The sequence below is a fragment of the Microcaecilia unicolor genome, chromosome 7, assembly GCF_901765095.1.
Source record: "Microcaecilia unicolor chromosome 7, aMicUni1.1, whole genome shotgun sequence".
Lineage (NCBI taxonomy): Eukaryota > Metazoa > Chordata > Amphibia > Gymnophiona > Siphonopidae > Microcaecilia > Microcaecilia unicolor.
In genome coordinates, this window is record NC_044037.1 from 185,420,551 (window position 1) to 185,445,469 (window position 24,919).

General features: G+C 45.6%; 1 protein-coding gene across 5 annotated transcripts in view; it reads right to left on the minus strand.

Moving 5' to 3' along the window:
* Window positions 1–3,662, minus strand: part of KANSL1L (KAT8 regulatory NSL complex subunit 1 like) — a 363,383-nt gene extending 359,721 nt beyond the window's left edge. For 2 of the 5 annotated variants that reach the window (XM_030209773.1, XM_030209769.1), the window contains exons 1-2: window positions 3,490–3,659; window positions 1,060–2,175 (exon numbers count right to left, since the gene is read on the minus strand). In XM_030209773.1, the coding sequence (XP_030065633.1) occupies window positions 1,060–2,141 (1,082 nt within the window). In that variant the 5' untranslated portion in view covers window positions 2,142–2,175; window positions 3,490–3,659. Of the gene's footprint in view, window positions 1–1,059; window positions 2,176–2,942; window positions 3,024–3,202; window positions 3,272–3,489 lie in introns of those variants that run through there. The other 3 variants (XM_030209770.1, XM_030209772.1, XM_030209771.1) reach the window with 3 other exon arrangements.
* Window positions 3,663–24,919: the final 21,257 nt, after the last annotated feature.

A 24,919-nucleotide genomic window follows, 5' to 3' on the forward strand; every position in this document is an offset into this window, starting at 1 on the left:
CCCCCCTATGATCCCCAAATTACCACAGGATGCTTGAACGTGCCCCACAGTAGTGGTTTTTAGCCTGTGGTAAGTGCTTAGAGCAGCTTAGTAGAAGGGCCTCTCTGAGGTACATTCAGATCTCTACATTTTTAGGCAGCTTTAGGCAAGTGTGATCCTTTATACTTTTTTGAGATTTGTGCCTTAAAGGGGAAAAGGGGGTTTAGCTAAGGATCCTACACTGCAGACAGAATAAAATGAGGTCCCTCGCAGCAACTCGGAACTTACCAGCACAACAAAGTACTGGAGATGTTAAAATAGACCACGACAAACTAAGGGAAACAGCACCTATTTAGCAGCCAGTCTGCTACTTTAGAATAGAAAGTTTATCCCCAAATTTCAGTAATAGCCCATAAGATAAATTATAACTCAACAAGAGTCTATAGAGAAAACTATTCATATACCAAAGACTTGCACCTACAGGCTTGTTTATATTTGCAAACTTTTTTGTGGCAATTTCCGAAATGTTTTTGAACATGTTGACGTGGCTGAGCCCTGTTAGAATCACTCTGAAAGTTTTCAGCAATAATCACTCAGTCTATGAAGCTGTCATACTCCACCTCTGCTTTCCATTCAAACAAAAAAAGGGCCCTAATATGAAGCTGGAAGAAAGGAAGCTCACAGAAGTACTTCCTGATGGAAAAATCTATGGATATGTAGACTCACCTATCAACAGTAGGCACAGCAACTAAAACAGGAAAAGAATTCAGGTATATTTAAGAAGGGACATAGGAAACAAAAGATCAGAGATCAAATAAAGTCTGATAACATACTAACAGCTAGTTACTAATGTGCATTCATGCATGCTATTGGGTCCTATTGAGTAAAATCACACACAAACTGCATTTAATGTGGTCAACACAATAGCACACATTAATAGGACACTGCATTAGCCAAAAAGACTTTTCTCTCTCAGTACTATGTGGCTCTACATTTTAAACTTACTTGACTATAAGGTAGAACAAAGTTCAACCTCCAGAGCAAGGCTTAACAACTAATAAGGTTCTAAGTACATCTTACCCAGCTTCAGTTTTCTGCATTCCCTTTTCATCTAAGTCTTCATCAGAGCTGCTACCAGTTGCATCAGAGTCCAAAGCTGCCTCAGCATGAGAAAGCAGGCCTGCTGCGGAAAGAGCAAAGCTGTGAACTTCATGAGGTGCTGGAATAGATAATCCATTCTTGCCCTCTCTGCAGGGATTTGTTTCACAGTTAGGAATGCTGGCCTCTGGCTCAATTTCAGTGCTTTTGTGGGTATTGCTGTCAAATGATCTATCTGGTTTGTGAAAGATTTTCATCCGTTGCAGCTGATGTTTCACAAAGCATCTCACCTGATGACTACAATGCTCTACAACCTGTTTCGCTATCAATGAGTGTAAACGTTTCTGCGCTCTTTTGGCCTGACTCAGCAAAATTTGCTGTTTGCTCAGGCACCGATGTAGTCGAGTATTCATCTCTTCTTCTTTACCATATGTGCTGCTACTTTTAGGCACATCTGCATATCCCTGAAGAACCATCTTAGAAGAATGGGATAAATCTGCAGATTTTGGCTCAGTGGGCACTGCTACAGATTTATCTAGACATCCATTTCTTTTATGCCATTTACACTTAACCTGAATTTTATCTGCACTGCTGCACTCAATTTCAGTCATGTCACATACCCCATGTGCACCTGTTAATAGCTGCCTCGCACACCCTGGAAAAAGTTCTCTTTTAACCTGTGTTTCAGACTCAGAGCTACTACCAGCAAAGTGGTGGCTGCTGTGGAAGGTGTGTCTCAATTTACAGGTGTCTCGCTCTTCTGACTTCTTTTGCTGACTATTTTTACTCTGCAAATTCAGCACAGAATTAGAACTCAATAACAAGACCGTTTGGTATTGTGTTGATGTTTGTGCAACTGATGTACCAAAATGTTTTAAGCTCCTAATGTCAGAACAGAGGCCATTCTCAGGTTTTGGACTGCAAAGTTTTGGGCAACTACTTTGTTCTCCTGCTCTAGAGCTTTCCATACACACTGCTGTCTCCGAGCTCATAGTTCTAGATGACAAGGGTGACAGATGAATTCCATGTCCTTCTGTTGATGCTTCAGTAAGTGCTGGTGTCATTATGCCTACCGTAGGTGAAAGCGCGGGAGAAAACCTGAAAAGAAAAACATTTCAATCATTATACAATATATACACTTTTCTATTTATCTTGGGTCACATTCTTCTGCATATTAGTTTCAAACCCATTGGAACCTGTCTCAATCACTTAGTGGTATTGCAGAGGAAGAGAATGCAGAAAAGTCAAGGCACTGCCTTTATTTGGAATTGCCAAGGGACACACTACATCCACCACTTATTGCAGTAATAGTCCACTCTAATGATCCCAGACTGCATCTTCCTTTTGAAACTTCGGACCCATGGTCTGGATTCCGGGGCAACAGCTGCACAAAACTGTACCCAATGCAAATACTGTTGTCAATGCATCTGTCTCTTTCAGACTGCATGTTTACAAAACTATTTGCTCTTCCTTGCTGCACTTTTGAGTCAGATTGGCACCCAAAGCAGGCACCCTGCTTGTCCACCTTTTATAACTGCCATGCCTGCACTTTCTAACATCCCTTGTTGCTGCCAGCTTGATGAAAAGCTAGGTCGAGTCAAGATCTCATCAAGATCTCCTACATGACACGGCTCAGTTACCATCAAGGACCTATGAAGACTAAAGAGCAACTCAAATTAATACAAAGCAAGCATATATCTACCTTTAAATTTCTCTTACACTTTGGACGCCCACTACAGCATTAGCTCTCCCATATTATTAGGCGCATACCATCCTTTTACTTTATATTGAACTACTGTACTACAAATATATTAGTACTGTTTTGCTATTCCAGCTGTCTAATCCGAGTTGGATAACATCTTTACTTAGTCTATGAGAATCAACATACACCAAGGTCTTATACCAACTTACACTATCACCGTTTCTTACACGCAAACAAGCTCCTAAGTCTAGTATGCACCACAACTAAAAAAAAAAAGTATCAACATTCAACTTAAAACCACAGACCACAAAAAATGCCACTGCTTCCCTAGCAATCCTTTACACGAGCAAGCTCCTCCCAGGACTGCAGACCCCGCCCCTCCAAGGATCCCAGCGCCTCCCTCTTTCTGTTTATTATTCTTACCGTTTGGTCTGTTTTAGCTCCTGCCCGCCCTCTGGCGGCGCGCGCTTTCCGCCTCACCGCGTGCCGCCGTAACCCCCAATTCCCCTCCGTTCACGGCACACAGCGGCTGCCAACAGAAAGAACGAACGAAGGGTGGGCGTGGGGGAAGGGACGAAAGAACGGGAACAAACTGACGCATCTGAAAAAATCTTAATTATCTACGCGAAATAGCTCGGTGGGGGTGGGGGGGGGGGAAGCGCAGAAATCCTCAGGGAAAAGCAAGCGTCAAACCAAAGCATTGCTCTTACTGTCTGTCCCAAGGGATAAACTTCACAACATCAGCATGGAGTAAGTGCAGTGCATACTAGCTCTTCTCTAGTCTCCGTGCCTCTTACTGCTATTGTTGTTGTTCTTTCTCTAACTGTAGCGGAACAGTCTTTCAACCACGCCTCCTCGTAACTGCCACGGACCAACAACAGTTTTGTCCGTTCACCTTGTGGGCGATAGAACTAGCACTTGAAAAGTGGGGACGGGGGCGGGGAGGACTGACTGACGTATAAGTCATTTGACCAATTGGAAGCAACCAGAGGTTAAACTATGTGAAAGTTGGAATGAGCGACCTGTCTGAGTAGCTGGCAGTCGGATTGTGAGACATCATATAATGTAGCCACTCACAAGCAATGGTAGGCGTGGCTACTTAAAAGTATCGGTTTTGAACCAAACCTGCTCACCGGTGACCGGAGGCGAGGTTAAATTAAGTACATTTCCAAACAAAAGGAGGAAAGCTTATGAATGGGAGGACCTAACGTAGTACTGAATCCCAATTTATTTGCTCAGCGACAGAAATATGACAATTGTATTCCGTGTTTTACTATATTTTTTAACTGTTCTATTTTAATCTATACATTAGCTATTGATGGTAGCAGCACTTTAACCATTTGACTGCCAAGGCAGTTAGCATAGAACTTATGTATTATTATTATTAGCATTTGTCCAGCGCTACCAGACGCACACAGCGCTGAACACCTGATACAGAGGCAGTCCCTGCTCAAAAGAGCTTACAATCTAAATAATACAGACAGACAAGACAGTTACGGGTGAGGGAAGTAATGGTTGAGAAGGGAGGAAGGGACAAGGGGAGGGCAATTGTGGCTAGGAGCTAAAAGCAGCAGTGAAAAAGTGGGTTTTCAGCATAGATTTGAAAACAGGTAGAGATGGAGCTAGACGTATAGGTCCAGGAAATCTATTCCAGGCATAAGGTGCCGCGAGAGAAAAGGAGCGAAGCCTGGAGTTAGCAGTGGAGGAGAAGGAGGACAAGAGAGACATGTCCAGTGAGCGGAGTTCACGGGGAGGAATGTAGGGAGAGATGAGAGTGGAGAGGTAATGGGGGGCTGCAGAGTGGATGCATTTAAAGGTCAGTACGAGAAGTTTAAACTGAATCCGGAATGTAGAATAGATTATGGATTTTTGAACATTACATTCTGGAGGAAATCTGCATAAAAATCTTAAAAAGTATATCTCACCTGTATTATTCCCTAATAGCCAGCCCTCCAATTTTGGGAAGGACTGGGGGGGGGGGGGTAAAATCCTCCCCCATGCCCCCACTGTGTTAAAATTACCTTTCCTGGTCGGGATGCTGAAGTCCCGCTAGCCAAAGAAAAAGGGGGAGGGGGGTTGAGCCGCTCACAACCTCCTTATGCTGCTGCATAAGAACTAGCCTTGAGTTTAACCATCTATCCCAATTGATTCTGTACCACCCATTTTGTCACCATTTCTATATCTGCACTTGGTCCCTCAGGTACATGTAGGGTTGATGTCTTGGCCGGTTTTGCAAAGGCCAGGCTGGCTTCAGACCTTTAAAACCGGCACCTAGAAAGCCTTTATTTTATTTGCTGGACCAGGCTCCCTGCCCTGTGGGTCTTCCAGTCCTTCTCTCCTCCAGCGGCACACCTGCCTTTCTCCTGGTCCTACAAAACCATCGAGTCACAGGCAGCGCTAAAGACACGCTGCTTCCGACTGCCCTGGTGCTTCTCTCTGTTTTGGTCCCGCAAATAGGAAGTTGCATTAAAAAAGGCAGGACCTAACAGAGGGACCCTTTTACAGAGCGGTGGTAAACCCAAGGCAGGCTTAGCACATGCTAATTTAGAACTACCACTGGCCCAATGCAGGCAGCGGCAGTAGTTCCGACCAACCCCAGCACATGCCATTTACCGCACTATGGAAAATAGCTATTTTCCAGAGTGGCGCTAACCCGGCAGTAATCAGGCAGCGGCACACACTACCATTAGTGCGGGAGCCCTTAACACCACTGCACTGGGTGGCATTAAGTGCTCCCCCCCCTCCCGCCACACAGTAAGTGAAATCTTACTGCATGGCCATACTATTTTTTTTTTGGCCTTTTTACCCACTGCGGCAGGGCAGGGTCTTAGGCAGAGGCGACCAAGGCGACTGCATAGGGCACCGCGCCTAAGGGGGCCCCGTGCAGCACGCCTCAACTCTGCCTCGCTCGTGCCTCCACTCCGACCTCTGCTGCTGCTCGCCTTAGTCGCCTGAGATGATCCCCATTCCTGCGGCTCAGCCGCTCCGCTCTCGCCACCACCGGCGCGGCGCCCACCCCCGGCTTGGACCCGCTGAGCCCGCCGTCAGCTCCCGAGTCCCCGGACCCCGGCGACTAACTGAGCGATGCCAGCGAGCCAGCCCAGGCAGCAACGGCCCCGCCCCCGACGACAGACAGTTGTAGTGCGACGGCTCACCTCCAGGCTCCAGCTTCCCGCTCAATGTCCCGCCTTCTGATGTAATTCCTGTTTCCGGATGCGAGGGTGGGAGTCACTGAGCGGGAAAAGCCGGAGCCTGGTCGGAGGTGGTGAGGATGTGAGGTGAGCCATCGTTGCTGACGCCAACTGTTGTGCACTTCTGCCAAATCGAAATCGGATTCCTTGCAGGCAGGAGATCAGGAGAAGCGTCTCTCTCATCTAACGATGCTTGCGGACTGTGCAAGGGTTGGAAATGTCTGCCTCCCTGAGAGGAATTTGGCCCAACAACATTAGTTGCTGGAGAAGCTGAGCAAGTAAGATCTTCTGGCTTGGAAGAGGCTGTTTCTAACTTATCTGGGTTATTTTCACATAGATCTGCAGATATTTCTCCTGATAAAAATTTGGATGGCAATAGCAGATTTAGCTAAAACACTGCTTCCAGTAATTAATGATATGACACCTTGAATTAATCATTTGGAAGCTAGACTGCAATCACAGGATGAAAAGATTACTAAGCTAAAATCTGAGAATGGAAATCATGAAGTAGCAAAATCTGATATAAAGTAGGTACAATCAGTTCAAACTATTTTAGTAATTGATGTGGCTACTTGCCTCTCTGGTTTGATGGGTTACAGAGTAATAGGGGAATTTGAAAGTACTGGATCTTTTCTTAATATTTTTCCTTTATTCTCCTTTGTTATGAGAATTGGAACTACTAATTGTAGTGGACTTGAACTGAATAATTTCTGGGGAGGGGAGGTTTCATGATAGCATTGTGCTTATTATTTCAATCAGTTTTTTTGTACAAGTTTAGCTTCATTTGTCTTTATTTGAAATTTCATAAATAAAAAAATGTTCTAAAAATGGAATAATCTTATCAATGGGGTGGAGCTAGGGTGGGGGCGGGGCTAGGATGGGGCCCCACCAAATTGGTCTGCATAGGGCCCCTGCACTGCGGTACAAAGGGCCGCAGCGTGCGGCAAAAACAGCCCCCACCACTAGCGCAGGGCCCTTTTTACCACAGCTTAGTAAAAGGATCTCAGAGAGAAGCACCAGGCCAGTCAGAAGTAGTGCATTTTTAGCACTGTCTGGGGCTCGATGGTTTGCAGGACCGGGAGATAGGCAGGAGTGCCACTGGAGCCAGAGGTGTGAAAGAATGGATGGTGGGGGTGCTGCCAGACCCGAGGGGGGGGCAGATGCCACTGGACATGTGGTGGAGAGGGAGAGCTGCCAGACCCAGGGGACATTGGTGCGGTGAGACCCAACCGATGGGATTGAGGGAGAAGAGATGCCAGACACTTGGGGGAGGGAAGATGCCAGATCCACAGGATGGGGAGAGGCCAGAAAATAATCAGACTAGGAGGGGAAGGGGGAAGAAAGGAGAAGAGATGCTGGACTTGGGGGGGGGGGGAGTGGAGAGAAGCAAGTGAGAGACCAGCGCCTCTCCACTACTCTCCAAACTACATTGGCTTCCGATCAAGGCTAGAATCATCTTTTTATTTGTTACATTTAAAAAGATGATTCTAGCCTTTAAAACCTGCATATTCATTTATAAAATAATGTGGTTTGGCACCAGATTCCATGTTGGATTTGATCGATCTTTCAGCCTGTAATGTGGTAAGATCAAGAGAATATCTCATGCGTCGCTTCACTTCCCTAGCTATACAAACATGAAATGTAACTACATTGTATAGAGACTTTTCACATACAGGGTATAAAATGGTGGCATTCCATACCAGGTGGAATAAAATGTACTGTATTTCTAATTAACATTTCACAAATTTCTAAAGGCCTTCCTTTAAAAAAAATGTATTAATTGTACAATTTACTAAATAGAAAAAAAATGTTATGAACTTTAATCAATTCATTAATCTGAATTGTCCCTGCATCATTATTGTCATTCATCTTGCCTGATACTATATATTGTATGAATTTAGTTCTCTGTTATTGTAAGCCACATGGAACTGAATAATTGGAATTCAGATTGTGGGATATAAGCACCAATAAATACATAACTTCTGTATATGAAATCTTCTCCGTTGGGACTCAAGGCATATTCTACCAAGGTGCAGGCATCTTCGTTGATGAGATTTGCAGATCAGCGACATGATCTTTTTCGCAGCATTATCAGCTGGATCTGTTGACCAGGGGGTACGCTGATTTTGGGGCTTCCATCCTCATGACGGATTTCTTTGTCTCGCCCAGCTTTAAGATTGCTCAGAAACATCCCGCAAGTCTCTGGCTTGAGCTGTGGGATGTAATGGAAAGGAAAATTAGTTTTTACTTGTTCATTTTTCCTTTAGTCCCAACAGATCAATCCAGAGACTAGCGGATAATGCCCATCTACCAGTAGGTAGAAAGAACACCAGATCTGAGCTATAAGGCATCCTGTGCCATAGCTCCTTCTTCAGGATTGTTGATAACAAAGCAATAAAGAAAGACAATACCGAAGGAGGAGCTATGGCATAGGATGGCTTATAGCTTAGATCTGGCGTTCTCTCTAGCTCCACCTACTGGTAGATGGGCATAAGCCGCTAGTCTCTGGCTTGATCTGTTGAGACTAAAGGAAAGAAAATTAACAGGTAAGCACAAATTTTCCTATCTTTGCATTTCTCCTCCATTTCAAATCCCAGCTTCCATATCATCAAGCTGATCAATCCATAGACTGGTGGGTTGTGTCCATCTACCAGCAGGTGGAGATAGAGAGCAAACTTTTGCCTCCCTATATGTGGTCATGTGCTGCCGGAAACTCCTCAGTATGTTCTCTATCTCAGCAGGTGGTGGTCACACACAGCAGCAGCTCTGGCTAGGCCTCCAAGCCTAATTTTTAGGTTTTGTTGAGTGCCTGGGGTTGAGGGCTCTTTTGAGCAAGTGCAAACCTGGTGGTGCCAGGTCCCTCCTTTTCTCCCCCCTCCCGCTGGCTCCGTTAAAAAAAAAAAAAAATTTTAAACGTCCTTAAAGGCGTTTATTTCGACGTTTATTTAAACGTTCATGGCAGCTACTCACTGGGACACCAGTTCGTTACAGCTCGGAGCGGACAGCAGGTAATTTTTACCTTTTTATAGCGGGCAGGGGGTTCCCCGATTCTTCTCCTCGTGGCATATGGCGTCGGAGGGCGAGGGCGCAAAGGGTCGCTCCCCGGATCGCTTGAGCGCTTCTAGAGGGGATGCGGGGGTCTTTCAGCCTGATTCGCCCTTGTTGGGTGACAGTTTCGTGACCGATGAATGTCCCGGTCCTTCCTCCGGCGTGGCGGTTTTTCCCGCCATAAACGCCCATCCCCCGCTCCTCGCCTCCGCCATCTTGGCCGGCCACGCGGCTCGGACGGCTTCTTCGTGGGCCGCCCTTGAGGTTGGAGACATTAATGCCATGAACGCCCTTAATTTGGGCGACGGCACAAAAGCGGCTAAAGTTAAGCGCCGTTCTTCCCGCGCGGCTCCTTCGCGGAGTGTCGCGCCGGACGCCATTTTGGATGCGCAGCATGTCTCTCCCCCGCTCTTGCGAGCGCCGGTTGAGGGTGCGTCTAGGGCTGTTGCCCAGGCTGCGGAAGTGCACAGTCTGGGGGGTTTCTCCCCCGAGTTTGTTTTGCTGCTGCATCAGGCTTTCCTCATGCAAAACGCTGCCCCTGCTCCCTCGTCTGGTAAAGAGGTTGAGGTTCCCAGAGGTAAACGCCCACGGGTTGATTCCCAGGCCTTGGAGGACTTTGTCTCCTCCGATGTAGATGAGGGCAGCGTGTCTGAGGTCTCCCACGGTCCTTTGCGGATTCCTTGGAGGAGACGGATCCCCGCTCGGATGGAGCGGATGACCCCTCTGCAGCGCGGCTTTTTAGCCCAGAGGATTTGCCCAACCTGTTGTTACAGGCCATGGACACTTTGAAGATTTCCTCTCCGGAGGACGTCTCTCCCTCAGCCCCTGTTGGCTCTGCCATTATGCTGGGGACGAAGCGCCCGCCTAGAACCTTCCACGTGCATGATGCCATGCACACCTTAATTTCGGCTCAATGGGATGTCCCGGAAGCGAGCCTTAAAGTGGCTAGGGCTATGTCCCGCCTCTATCCTTTGGCTGTGAGTGAACGTGAGGCCTATCTGTGGCCTACCGTGGATTCTTTAATCACTGCGGTGACTAAGAAAACGGCGTTGCCGGTGGAAGGTGGCACGGCCCTAAAGGACGCCCAAGACAGAAGATTGGAGGCGGTCTTAAGGTCGTCCTTTGAGGCGGCTGCTTTAAGTTTGCAGGCCTCAGTTTGCGGCTCCTATGTGGCCAGGGCGTGCCTGACTATGGTGCAGCGGGCTTCCCCCTCGGATCATTCCTTGAGGGCTGATTGGCCGGCCCTGGAATCGGGCTTAGCCTATTTGGCAGACTTGCTGTATGATGTCTTGAGGGCCTCAGCTAAAGGCATGGCTCAGACAATCTCTGCGCGGCGGTGGCTTTGGCTGAAACATTGGTCTGCTGACCACGCCTCTAAATCCCGCCTGGCTAGATTGCCTTTTAAAGGCAAGCTGCTCTTTGGGGTCGAGCTGGACAAAATCGTGACCGATCTCGGCACGTCTAAGGGCAAGAAATTACCAGAGGTCAGGGCTCGGGCTAGTACTCGTCCCGGTACCTCCAGAGGACGGTTGCAGGAAGCCCGTCGGTACCGCCCGGGCAAGTCGGGTTCCTCTGCCCCCTCTTCCTTCAAGAGGAATTTCTCCCCCAAGCAGCATTCCTTTCGCAGAGACCGCCGTCCCGGAGGTGCTTCCTCCGGTCCTCCCCCAGGGTCTCGTACCCAATGACGGGGCCTTGGTCCACGCCCCAGTGCAGATTGGAGGACGGCTGTCCTCGTTTCTGGGCGAGTGGACCACAATAACTTCAGACGCGTGGGTGCTGGAAGTCATCAGAGACGGCTACAAGCTAGAGTTCTGCCGACCCTTAAAAGACGGGTTTGTACTCTCTCCCTGCAAGTCTCCGGTCAAAGCTGTGGCAGTGCAGCAGACCTTGGACAATCTGATCCGCCTGGGCGCGGTCGTTCCTGTGCCAGAAAGTCAGCTTGGCAAGGGACGTTACTCCATTTACTTTGTGGTACCAAAGAAAGGAGGTTCTGTCCGGCCTATCCTCGACCTCAAAGGGGTCAATCGGGCCTTGAAAGTGCGGCACTTTCGCATGGAGACTCTCCGCTCTGTTATAGCGGCAGTGAAGGCAGGAGAGTTCTTGGCTTCCTTGGACATCAAGGAAGCGTACCTGCATATTCCCATCTGGCCTCCTCATCAACGCTTCCTGCGTTTTGCAGTCCTGGGACGACACTTCCAGTTCAGAGCCCTCCCATTCGGGTTGGCTACTGCTCCGCGGACCTTTTCCAAAGTAATGGTGGTCATCGCGGCCTTCCTACGAAAGGAAGGGATACAAGTCCATCCTTATCTGGACGACTGGTTGATCCGAGCCCCCTCTTATGCAGAGTGCGGCAAAGCTGTGGACCGGGTAGTTGCTCTTTTGAGCTCCCTGGGATGGATCATCAACTGGGAGAAGAGCCAGCTGCGCCCGACTCAGTCCCTGGAGTACCTGGGAGTTCGATTCGACACCCAAGTGGGCAGAGTGTTCCTGCCAGACAATCGGATTGTCAAACTTCAGGCTCAGGTGGACCAGTTCCTGGGAGCCTCTCCTCTTCGGGCTTGGGACTATGTGCAGCTGTTGGGCTCTATGACGGCCACGATGGAAGTAGTGCCCTGGGCCAGGGCTCATATGAGACCACTTCAACACTCCTTGCTGCAGCGCTGGACTCCGATGTCAGAGGATTATGCTGTGCGACTTCCCTTGGACCCAGCAGTGCGCAAGGCGCTGAGCTGGTGGATGCAGACAGACAAATTGTCTGCGGGAATGCCTCTGGTGACCCCAGAGTGGATTGTCGTCACGACGGACGCCTCTTTGTCGGGCTGGGGAGCCCACTGCTTGGGAAGGACAGCGCAGGGGCTCTGGTCTCCTGCAGAGGCAAAGTGGTCTATCAACCTCCTGGAACTCAGAGCCATTCGGTTGGCGCTTTTGGAGTTCATCCCGGTACTGGTGTGGAAGCCTGTACGGGTCCTGTCGGACAATGCCACGGCTGTGGCCTATGTCAACCGCCAGGGAGGTACCAAGAGCGCCCCTCTAGCCAAGGAGGCTATGTATCTTTGCCAGTGGGCGGAAGCGAACCTGGAGCAGCTTTCAGCGGCCCACATTGCCGGAGTCATGAATGTCAAGGCGGACTTTCTCAGTCGCCATACCTTGGAGCCCGGAGAGTGGCAGCTATCTGCTCAGGCGTTCTTGGACATCACAAAGCGCTGGGGCCAGCCGAGCCTAGATCTGATGGCGTCATCGGCCAATTGCCAAGTGCCGCGCTTCTTCAGCAGAGGACGGGACCCTCGATCCCTGGGAGTAGATGCTCTTCTCCAACAGTGGCCGACACAAGAGCTCCTCTATGTGTTCCCGCCCTGGCCCATGTTGGGCAGGGTGCTAGACCGGGTGGCAAAGCATCCCGGCAGGGTAATCCTGGTGGGTCCGGATTGGCCCAGGCGTCCCTGGTATGCGGACTTGATCAGGCTCTCAGTGGACGATCCTCTGCGACTGCCAGTGGAACAGGGCCTGTTACTTCAGGGTCCCGTGGTGATGGAGGATCCCTCCCCCTTTGGTCTTACGGCCTGGATATTGAGCGGCAGCGTCTGAGGAAGAAGGGCTTCTCAGACAAGGTCATCGCCACTATGCTGAGAGCGAGGAAGCGCTCTACTTCTACTGCTTACGCCAGGGTTTGGCGTATCTTTGCAGCGTGGTGTGAAGCAGGCTCTCTTTCTCCCTTCACTGCTCCAATTTCTTCAGTGTTGGCGTTCCTGCAAGAAGGTCTGGAGAAAGGCCTGTCGCTCAGTTCCCTTAAAGTCCAGGTAGCGGCTCTGGCTTGCTTCAGGGGCCGCCTGAAGGGTGCTTCCCTGGCTTCACAGCCAGATGTGGTGCGCTTTATCAAGGGAGTTAATCACCTGCGCCCTCCTCTGCACTCAGTGGTGCCTGCGTGGAATCTCAACCTGGTACTAAGAGCCTTGCAGAAGCCGCCTTTTGAACCCTTGTCGAGGGCATCTCTGAAAGACCTGACGTTGAAAGCAGTCTTTTTGGTGGCTATCACTTCAGCCAGAAGAGTTTCCGAGCTCCAGGCGCTCTCATGTCGAGAGCCTTTTCTGCAGTTCACTGAGGCAGGAGTGACTATTCGCACAGTGCCTTCCTTTCTGCCCAAGATTGTTTCTCGCTTCCATGTGAATCAGCAGCTCTGTCTCCCTTCCTTTCGTAGGGAGGACTACCCAGAGGAGTACTCTGCTCTTAAATATCTGGATGTGAGACGAGTCATCATCAGATACTTGGAAGTGACCAATGATTTCCGGAAATCGGATCATCTGTTGTCCTGTTTGCAGGTCCTCGTAAGGGTCTGCAGGCTGCTAAGCCTACAGTGGCAAGATGGGTCAAGGAAGCCATTGCAGCGGCTTATGTGGCCGCGGGGAAGGTGCCGCCTATCCAGCTGAAGGCTCACTCCACGAGAGCTCAGGCAGCCTCGATGGCAGAGGCCGGATCCGTCTCCTTGGAAGAGATATGCAAGGCGGCAACTTGGGCTTCGGCTCATACATTCTCCAAGCATTACCGGTTGACTGTGGCTGCACGGGCGGAGGCCCGGTTTGGAGCTTCAGTGTTGAGGTCAGGGATTTCTATGTCCCGCCCTGGGTGAGTACTGCTTCGGTACATCCCACCAGTCTATGCATTGATCAGCTTGATGATATGGAAGGTAAAATTATGTATAATCATACCTGATAATTTTCTTTCCATTAATCATAGCTGATCAATCCATAGCCCCTCCCAGATATCTGTACTGTTTTTATTCTGGTTGCATTTCAGGTTCAAGTTTAGTCTTCAGTTACTTCAGAAAGACTTCGTGTTCAAGTTCTTCCTTCACTTGGATTCTTCAAGAGTTGAGACGAGTTTGTGTTACAGTGAGCTGCTGCATTCCTCTCCCCTCCGTTTTACGGGGCTGGATTGAGATTTAAATTCTGCCGGCACTCCCTCCCGCTTCGTGCGGCTGTAGGGCAGCTTTGTACCCCTCCCGCTTCGGCGGTGTTAGGGTCAGTCAGCTCCTCCCGCGGTTGCGGTTGCAGGATAAGCCAGATCCCCCCGCATCGGCGGGTGTGGTGTCCCTCCCCCGCTCCGCGGGGATGAGCTGGACGGATTCCCCTCCCCCACTTGTGTGGGGATGAGCTGGGTTAATTCCCCTCCCCCGTTTCGGCGGTGGTGAGCTGGGCAGAGTGTCCCTTCGTGGGTGTAATTCTCTAAGTGCTGAGTCCTGCGGATGGAGCTTTGATATCGACATACTGAGGAGTTTCCGGCAGCACATGACCACATATAGGGAGGCAAAAGTTTGCTCTCTATCTCCATCTGCTGGTAGATGGACACAACCCACCAGTCTATGGATTGATCAGCTATGATTAATGGAAAGAAAATTATCAGGTATGATTATACATAATTTTACCTTTGTGTTTTCCACCTTGCTTGAAAAACCTGGAATGACTCTCAAACTCAGTGCATCTGGCTCCCTCCATCCAAATCTTTGAAAAATCCACCTTTGTGACACAGCTTTCAAATCCTACCCTCTCTCTCCCCTCAAAAATTCCATGGCTATCAGTTCATGTGATTTTGGCCAGATGGTGGGCTCCACATGATAACAAGCCCTGCCTGCGGTGGAGTGTATCTACAGAAGTGGTAGTAGTCATTGCTTTCCATAACTGCTTGATGTATTGGCCCTCTAATAAAAGTTCCTATTACAGATTCTGTTACAATTCCACAGCAGTCTAACATTTGTTATTGGTTTATAGGGAAGAAGACAACAGAGAGATGCTCTGACTACGCTACAAGATTCATGTTTCTTCCTTACTGTCCATTTATACTCAACTTCCTCCTATCCTCAGGGTCTGTCTGCCAACTAAACTGTAATTTCCACTGAGCAGGAACTAGCTGGGTCTGTAATGTGCTGCATACATCTTGCAGTGTTATGTAAAAGTTTAATAGTAATATCAATAATTATTTTTGATGCACTGTATACATTCTCATTTCAGGCTTTTTAATGTGATATAAATAAAGCAATATAATTGGTTTGGGGGTTCCTTTTTCTAAGGTGCACCAAAAAATGGCCTGCGCTGTTGTAGACGTGTGTATTGGACACATGCAGGTCCATTTTTCAGCGTGACTGCAAAAAAAGGCTTTTTTTTAAAGCCGAAAATGGACGTGCAGCAAAATGAAAATTGGCGCGCATCCATTTTGGGGCTGAAATCTTACCGTCACCCATTCACTTAGCATTAACTGGGCGGTAATCGTCAGCACATATACAATGCCAGTTAGCACCTGATTAGCATCATCCCTGGAAAATAAAATATATTTTCCAACGTGAGTACTGGATGCACATAAAAAATGAAATTACTGCCCTGGCCACGTTCCGAATTGGCGTGTGTAAGCACCTACATGGGTTAGTAAAAGGGCCCCTTAATTATTAGTTTTCTTCATCCTTGCAATGTGTCATTTTCTTCCTCAGCATAGTGAGTTTCTTCCTGATCATCTTTCTGAAATTTCATTGATGTCTCAAGAGATGGGCAAACCTGATGACTCTCACACCACTTGATTGTACACTTCTGATTTTCAATATTCCCAGTCAATCCTTCTTAGTTACTGTTACAGTGGTTGTTTATATGTATTATGATATACATTGATGGAAATATGTATCTTAAAAATTTATCTTAAAAATTTAATAAAATGTTTGACCTTTAAAAAGTCAGTTGGAATAACTCTACCCACCCTTTGACTCAACATTTGGTAGAAATTCCATTATTTCAATTTGATTGCATACCTTACCAAAAACAAAAATGCCTACGGCAAGTTACAATTTAGAAACAATATCAGAAAATATTTATCAACTTTACACAGCAGAATGGTACAGATTTTGCCCATTATTCTCAGGTGAGGTTGTTCAAAGTAGACTTGGATTGGCTGCAGTCTTCTAATTTTGCCACAGATTTTCTACTGGATTTAATGTCTGGGCCACAGATTCTCATGGGCTTTCCAGCAGCCACTGGTGAGGTTGCACTCTTGTCTATAGGTAAGATTTGTGGTATGGTTGGAAAAACAATGGGGAGGACTGAAAGCAATGGTACAGTGGGATTGGGGGGGGGGGGGGGGGGGGGGGAGAGAATAAGAGTTCCTTACCTAGCTGGTAATACTAGGTTGGGCTTGGTACCTCTATTTACCTGACCGTTTTATGGGAATATATATGAGATTCTTGCTGTTTTTTGAATGGCTATGCTACAGAGTTTAACACCTCAACTAGTTAAGTGTTCTATTGATACTTGCTATAAATGTACAGAAGAATAAGTAAATACAATCTGTAAATACTACCAGAAAGCCTTGTTCAGTCACATTTGTTTTTTTTGTTTTGTTTTTGCTAGGGGAAGAGAGGGAAATCACAAACATCTACAAACAGGATATCCATCTAAAATTAAAGGTACTCCCAATTTTATATTAATCCCCATAAAGAAGCCAAATTGGTGAAATTCAGATCTGGGTTTGGGCTTGTGGATTTTTTTGTACCTTGAAGCTGGTTTACTTAAAGGAGGCATTGTTGAAAGTTTCAAAAATTGATATAGATGAAATGAGGACATTATTTCTAAACATCAATACCAGATAAGGGTATTATTAATCAGATGCTGTTTTCAATAAGTGTTGAACTGATGTGCTATGATGAAAACTGCATTGTTTGTTTCTGAGCACATTTCACAATAATAATTTTAAAGGTTAAAATGGATGATTGAACATAAATGGTGAGAATTTGAGAGCCCAACCTTTAACAGATAAAATGGAAAGAGACAGGCTTTCTTTAATAGGTGCTACTGCAGAAGCATTGACAGATGACAGATTTTGGGTGGGCCTACAATAAAAATGGGTCAGCAAGAAATGTCCTTGTGCCCCCCCAACTCCCCTCCCCATTTCATCCCCATACCTCCCAAACCTAAAACAATACAAATACCTGAGCTAGCCAGGATCTCAGAGTTCTAAAGACCTCTGGAAGGTGCCCAGAACCTTGTTGCCCAGCTCAGTAATAGATAGCAGCTCCCTGGGCTGCCAGTGCCAGCACCCACGCATGCTCAGCTTGCACTGCATGCACAGAAACTGACCATGCACGGGGCACAGCGTCAGGAGCTGCCACCAACTGCCAAGCTGGGCAGCAAGGTATTGGGCACATTTGTATAGGTCATCAGCTGGCAGGGTTTGGGGATTCTTGCCAACTGATCACAAAGATGCACCGGACTGGGTAGGTCCGGTGCATCTTTGTGATTAGATTTATTTGTTGAAAAATATAACAAAGAAAATGTTCCAATCAATGTGAAAACTCAAAAGAGTAAAACCTTTCTTCCCAAGGGAAATATTTCGCAGCCTGGTACAATCAATGATGCTAAGTCACCTAGACTACTGCAATGCACTCTATGCCAGATGTAAAAAAAAAAAATCATCAAGAAGCTCCAAACAGCCCAAAACACTGCAGCCAGACTCATATTTGGTAAGACAAAATACGAAAGTGCCAAACCCCTAAGAGAAAAACTACACTGGCTCCCACTTAAAGAACGTATTACGTTCAAAATCTGCACTCTGGTTCATAAAATCATTTATGGTGAGGCCCCAGTCTACATGTCAGACCTCATAGACTTGCCACCCAGGAACACTAAAAGATCAGCACGCACATTCCTGAACCTCCATTACCCCAGCTGCAAAGGACTAAAATACAAATCAACATATTTATTTTATTTATTTGTTGCATTTGTACCCCACATTTTCCCACCTCTTTGCAGGCTCAATGTGGCTTACAATACATCGTGGATAGTGGAAATATGAAGAGAATAGACATTTGGTGTTACAAGTATTTTGGGTTACATGGTAATAGAATATATGACAGTAATATATTGTAATATACAGTGGGGGAAATAAGTATTTGATCCCTTGCTGATTTTGTAAGTTTGCCCACTGACAAAGACATGAGCAGCCCATAATTGAAGGGTAGGTTATTGGTAACAGTGAGAGATAGCACATCACAAATTAAATCCGGAAAATCACATTGTGGAAAGTATATGAATTTATTTGCATTCTGCAGAGGGAAATAAGTATTTGATCCCCCACCAACCAGTAAGAGATCTGGCCCCTACAGACCAGGTAGATGCTCCAAATCAACTCGTTACCTGCATGACAGACAGCTGTCGGCAATGGTCACCTGTATGAAAGACACCTGTCCACAGACTCAGTGAATCAGTCAGACTCTAACCTCTACAAAATGGCCAAGAGCAAGGAGCTGTCTAAGGATGTCAGGGACAAGATCATACACCTGCACAAGGCTGGAATGGGCTACAAAACCATCAGTAAGACGCTGGGCGAGAAGGAGACAACTGTTGGTGCCATAGTAAGAAAATGGAAGAAGTACAAAATGACTGTCAATCGACAAAGATCTGGGGCTCCACGCAAAATCTCACCTCGTGGGGTATCCTTGATCATGAGGAAGGTTAGAAATCAGCCTACAACTACAAGGGGGGGAACTTGTCAATGATCTCAAGGCAGCTGGGACCACTGTCACCACGAAAACCATTGGTAACACATTACGACATAACGGATTGCAATCCTGCAGTGCCCGCAAGGTCCCCCTGCTCCGGAAGGCACATGTGACGGCCCGTCTGAAGTTTGCCAGTGAACACCTGGATGATGCCGAGAGTGATTGGGAGAAGGTGCTGTGGTCAGATGAGACAAAAATTGAGCTCTTTGGCATGAACTCAACTCGCCGTGTTTGGAGGAAGAGAAATGCTGCCTATGACCCAAAGAACACCGTCCCCACTGTCAAGCATGGAGGTGGAAATGTTATGTTTTGGGGGTGTTTCTCTGCTAAGGGCACAGGACTACTTCACCGCATCAATGGGAGAATGGATGGGGCCATGTACCGTACAATTCTGAGTGACAACCTCCTTCCCTCCGCCAGGGCCTTAAAAATGGGTCGTGGCTGGGTCTTCCAGCACGACAATGACCCAAAACATACAGCCAAGGCAACAAAGGAGTGGCTCAGGAAGAAGCACATTAGGGTCATGGAGTGGCCTAGCCAGTCACCAGACCTTAATCCCATTGAAAACTTATGGAGGGAGCTGAAGCTGCGAGTTGCCAAGCGACAGCCCAGAACTCTTAATGATTTAGAGATGATCTGCAAAGAGGAGTGGACCAAAATTCCTCCTGACATGTGTGCAAACCTCATCATCAACTACAGAAGACGTCTGACCGCTGTGCTTGCCAACAAGGGTTTTGCCACCAAGTATTAGGTCTTGTTTGCCAGAGGGATTAAATACTTATTTCCCTCTGCAGAATGCAAATAAATTCATATACTTTCCACAATGTGATTTTCCGGATTTAATTTGTGATGTGCTATCTCTCACTGTTACCAATAACCTACCCTTCAATTATGGGCTGCTCATGTCTTTGTCAGTGGGCAAACTTACAAAATCAGCAAGGGATCAAATACTTATTTCCCCCACTGTAACAGAAGGCATTATTAAACATTTCTGGATATATGTGTGGAGTTTTACATGTGTTGATCTTTATGGTATATCTTGTCAAAGAGATGGGTCTTCAGTAGTTTGCGGAAGTTGGTCAGTTCATGGATTGCTTTTAGGTTGCATGGCAACGCGTTCCAGAATTGCGTACTCATATAGGAAAAGGTTGATGCGTGCATTAATTTGCATTTTAGACCTTTGCAGTTAGGGAAATGAAGATTAAGGAATGTGCGAGATGATTTTTTAGCATTCCTAGTTGGTAGGTCTATCAAGTCTGACATGTAGGCTGGGGCATCGCTGTGGATAATTTTGTGAACCAGGGTACATACTTTGAACGCGATGCGTTCTTTGAGTGGGAGCAAGTGTAACTTCTCTCGTTGGGGTTTTGCATTTTCGTATCTTGCTTTTCCGAATATGAGTCTGGCTGCCGTGTTCTGGGCTGTTTGGAGTTTTTTAAGTATTTGCTCTTTGCAGCCAGCGTAGAGTGAGTTGCAGTAGTCTAGATGACTGAGTACTAATGATTGTACCAGATTACGGATATGCATCCAGCTTTTCCTACATAAGCATGCAGCTATGGAATGCACTACCACTTGCAGTGAAAAAAATGCACGACCTTACTAACTTTCGGAAATCACTGAAGACATGCCTGTTCAATAAGGCATACCGCAACGATCCATCCTAACTACCAGACATCGAAATTTCAAGCCTGAACTGAATAAAACCTAACTCGCTATACTCGACTACCAAAGCCTACTGTACCATGAATTAACTTTAATGCAATATCACTTTATCTCTTATTCCGAATATGAACTCTTTATACTTGACTGCTTAAACTACTATGTCAATCATGATCTTTAATGTAATACCACTTGTATCTCTCACTCCGGAATGGCGATCGCCATGATGGAATAATGTAAGCCACATTGAGCCTGCAAATAGGTGGGAAAATGTGGGATACAAATGCAACAAATAAATAAATAAAACAAAAAGGAAAATAAGGTTATATTTTTTAGAGCTGCACATTTATTGCATTAACACAATTAACGCATTACAATTTTAATGCATGCTAAAAATTTTAACACTTAACAGTTGCATCATCTCTCTCTCTTCCCTACTCCCAGCGATCCAGCATTGCCCCATCCCTTCCCACCACCATTTTGTATTGCCCATCTGTCTCCCTTTCCTCTGCCCTTTGCTTACTCATGTAATCCGGGCTGCTGCTTTTCCCTGTGTACAGCAGCAACACCTAACAGAAGGCAGATAGACGCAGGGACACTGCCTTGTGTACACTGTCACTGGCTGTGCCAGTCTCAGAAACAGGAAAGGACAACAGAGCCAGCAGCAGCGCACCTAAGGTAATGTCCCTGTGTCTGCCTGTATTCAGTTAGTTATTGTTGCCATCTCCTTGGACCACTTGAGTGAACAAGGGAAAGAGGAAAGGGAGACAGATGGGGTAATACAGAAGGTGGAGTTGGGAGGGGGTAGAGATGAGGCCATGCTGGATGGTGATGATGAGGATAGCGGGAGAGACAGGGCCATGCCGGATGATGGTGGTGATGAGAGGAGGCAACTGAGGCAATGCTGGTTGGGGGAGAGAAAGACAAGAGGTGGGCTGATACAGGATGGTGATGGTATGTAGGGAAGAGATAATGTGGGGAGAGACGGGGGGGGGGGGGGGGGGTTATGCTAGACGGTAAGGGAGGAAGAGAGAGTAAGAGATCTACTAGATGGCAGAGAAAAGAGAGAGAAAGGAGCAATGCTGTATGTCAGGAAAGAAAGACAGATATGACAGGGCTTTGATGGTTGGGGGTGAGGGGAGGGAGAGTTTGAAAGATGATGCATGGCACAGGGAAGAGCTAACCTCTTATGCCATAGGAGACAACTTTTCAAAATTATTGGGAGTGCTTAACCCAATGGAAATTACCTCTAGCTAGACACATTCAAGGAGTCTGTTCTGTATTGGGGGTGAGCAAGCACCCACACAGAGCTGGTTCCTATGTCTGACACTATCAGGATTACTATAGAAGTGTACCGGTAAATAAAATTGTCTGTTTGCCGGTTTATACAATTAATCATGCAATTACATTTTTTTATGTATTTAGTTAGTTCTGTAAAAATGTATCATCTTATTTTCCTTTATTTAAATTTATTATCTTTAAAGAGGACCAACACAGCAGCCACACTACTTTAAAAAAGTTAAATCAGCATTCATGTATACTTGTCAAATGCTTACTTATGCCATCTGTAGAAGTACATCGTATTTATTTATTTAGATTTTGCTCACACCTTTTTTCAGTAGTAGCTCAAGGTGAGTTACAGTCAGGTAGCCTAATAAAGATTAAAAACTACAAAAAATAAAATACATTTTTTAAAAGATCTGTATTTGTTTCTTAACATTCTCTTTTCTGATATGTGCAAGTATAAACGATCACAACCAGTCTACAGCAGATACAAGCACCAACAAGAAATTTTAAGTTGTACATTTATGTGTTATACATGACTTATTAAAGGATAGTACTTAATGTTAAACTTTAATACTGTGAATTTGCATTTTGGTACAAAGAAGCCACTTTTGAGAGCAATTAGGAGAATGCAGAGCATTAATTTTCTGTGTGCTGTGGCTGGCACATCTGCACTCATTGGCTTTGATTAATGCACATGACAACAAAGAAATGAGGCAATTACAACGTGGATATCCAAAGTTTAAGGACCTTTAATGTAGTCACAAATCCAACATATTGGGGGACTGATCATGGCTGTGTTTCGGCATGCGAGCCTGCCTAAGGGATCAAGAAAACTTTTAAACATATGTCAGTAGAAATGCAGATGACATATGTTAATAGAATGACGTATTGCATGCAAAAGACCACAGCATTAATGAGCAGAAAACTAAATACTGCAGGAAGAATCAACAATTGCAGTGAGATGGCACAGCATATGTATAATTTTCATTGCGCTCTTTCACCTAACATACTGCTCAAAATTGGTGCACAAGGAATACAGAACCCATATGCTTCTGAAGCCCAAGCCTAATACTGGGCTGCACAGCCAGATATATGCATGTATAAAAGAGATTATTCAAGCGATGCACAGTTTTAAAGGTAATCATTAGTTTACTGACATTAGAATGTGACAAACACTTAACTCCTCAAAGTAAGTAATCTTTTAGATTACATTTATGAAGTATAGACAGGAACAACTGTCTGACACTTGCCAGGAGACAGCTTTGCAGGTAGATACAGTCTGTGTGTGGCCTGTTGCCACAAAAATCCTACAGATGCATGTTCTTTAACATAGTTTTTTTCCCATTCACATACCCCTTCACAGGAAATGTGTATCAATTGAAGTAACTGGATTACATATTATCTGCAGCAGAACCCTACATATATCAGCATACATTTCTACTATCATATAGTCTCATACAAAAACCTTAGACATTCCAGGAGTTTGTTTATGGGACCTTTCAGCACTATAGTGGAACTGGAATGCAAAATGTGATTGTTACCACAAAATCAACAGTTTTCATAGTGGTACCAGATCACAAAGGCTTTTTGGACAGTTATTATTCAAAACAAAACAGTCAAACTATATAAAAACTATAAATGAATAACCATCAGAGATCAAATATTTGCATCATAAGAATGCCCTGAGGTGAAAGGTCAAGATATTTCTCAGTTTGTCATATGCTTTTTATAAACAATGGGTGAAGATGGGGAGGGGGAAACTTACTCCTGTGTTTTCCACAGCAGTAATCAAGCAGCAACTTTTCAGGATGTCTACAGAAAAGGAACTACAGTATTCTTATATCAAAGTTTTCATATTCTACAAAACTATTACTACTACCACCACCCACAAAGAAATGTTTATCTTAAAAAGGTTGCTTGATTATGCCTAGCTTGAAACTAGCAATCTGGTTCCCTGTCCAACTTTATAAATACACACAAGTATTGCAGTCAAACTAAATTAATCTTTTTTAAAATTTCTAATTCAGACATTGCTGCTAAATATTGCAGTTTACCTCTCAGTGATCCTATAGCTGAGCTGGTAAGTACAGTTAATTTCATGTCACTGGCTGACTTTAGTTGCAAAAACTGGGTTTGCTCAAAGTTTATTAAACAGAGTTATTTTAATATCATAAGCACCAATATTTATCATTTATCCAAATCAATAAAGTACTGAATGGAAATAATAGGTATGAATATTCGTTTATAAAGACCTCAGTAAGTCATATTAGATAAGAACAGTCATTTGGGAGCAGCCCATTGCTGCTGTAGCAAAGTCTCTAATTACATATAGCCATATTGTTTGTATTTATTTACTATTTCAACTGCTTCTGTAGGTCAGGCACTACCGGAAAGTTTTAACAGTTCTATTTACAGTCCAGGCAACATGTACAATTTTAAGACTGATTTCAATCAATCAAGGTCTATGCTAAGAACTTTCTGTAGCCAGGTAAAACAATTTTGAAAATGTATTCTCAAAAGCCTAACACATAAGCAGTCATTTTTAGGATTGAAATGGTGGAATTTAAGCTTACCAGTTAACTTCCTTTCCTTGGTCCTTTAAGACCAGTCCAAATGTGTAAGTTTATCCATCCTGCCAACAGATGGAGACAGAGAACCACTTCCTTCTGAGAGACATCACCACCAGTGTATGAACTGATGCAGCAGCATCACTTGTCAGTAAACTAATGTCCAGGTTAAGTAATGCTCTGAAACATAACTGGTGAGCCAGGAGACTCTTGAACTCTTATCTTTCGCTCCTACATCCCTCCAGGGTAGGCAACAATAATGAAGCATGTTTTCACATTCTGTTCCCTGACCTCAAGAGAACTAAGTAACAGATGCTATAAATGTTTTCACCACCACCTGATTATAGACCCACTCTGGTCAAACCACTTATGTCTACTGCCCACTAATGCTGGGCCTACTGACCTGGTTTGTGACACCTGGGTTCCCATAAAGGTTCCACAGTCACCCTCAGATAACCCTCCTCTTACTCCTTGAAAGAGATAACATTTGCAATACCTGGGGGCCCACTAGGGTTCAGGCAGTCTACCATGCCTATACCAGCTTGCTTCCCTGGGCTGCTGGCTGGCTACAAGGCACTATCTGATCTACAATGTTTGTCCTCATGTAATCTGAGGTTTAGCTTCCTCTCAATCCTTCCCTAACCTCTCTAGGTCCTCCCCAAAGAGCAATGTGGATTTCACGCTGCTAATTAACATTTCAAAGCAAGATGGTTGTTAAGTTTCCTTTATTCAGAGAAATAATTTGGTAGCAAGAAGGTGGTTCATGAGACTGACTACCAACAATCTGATGCCAGGGAGTGTACATGATTGCATAGGCATAAAACAGCTTATATCAGCGGGTCAGCTAACAATCAGTTCT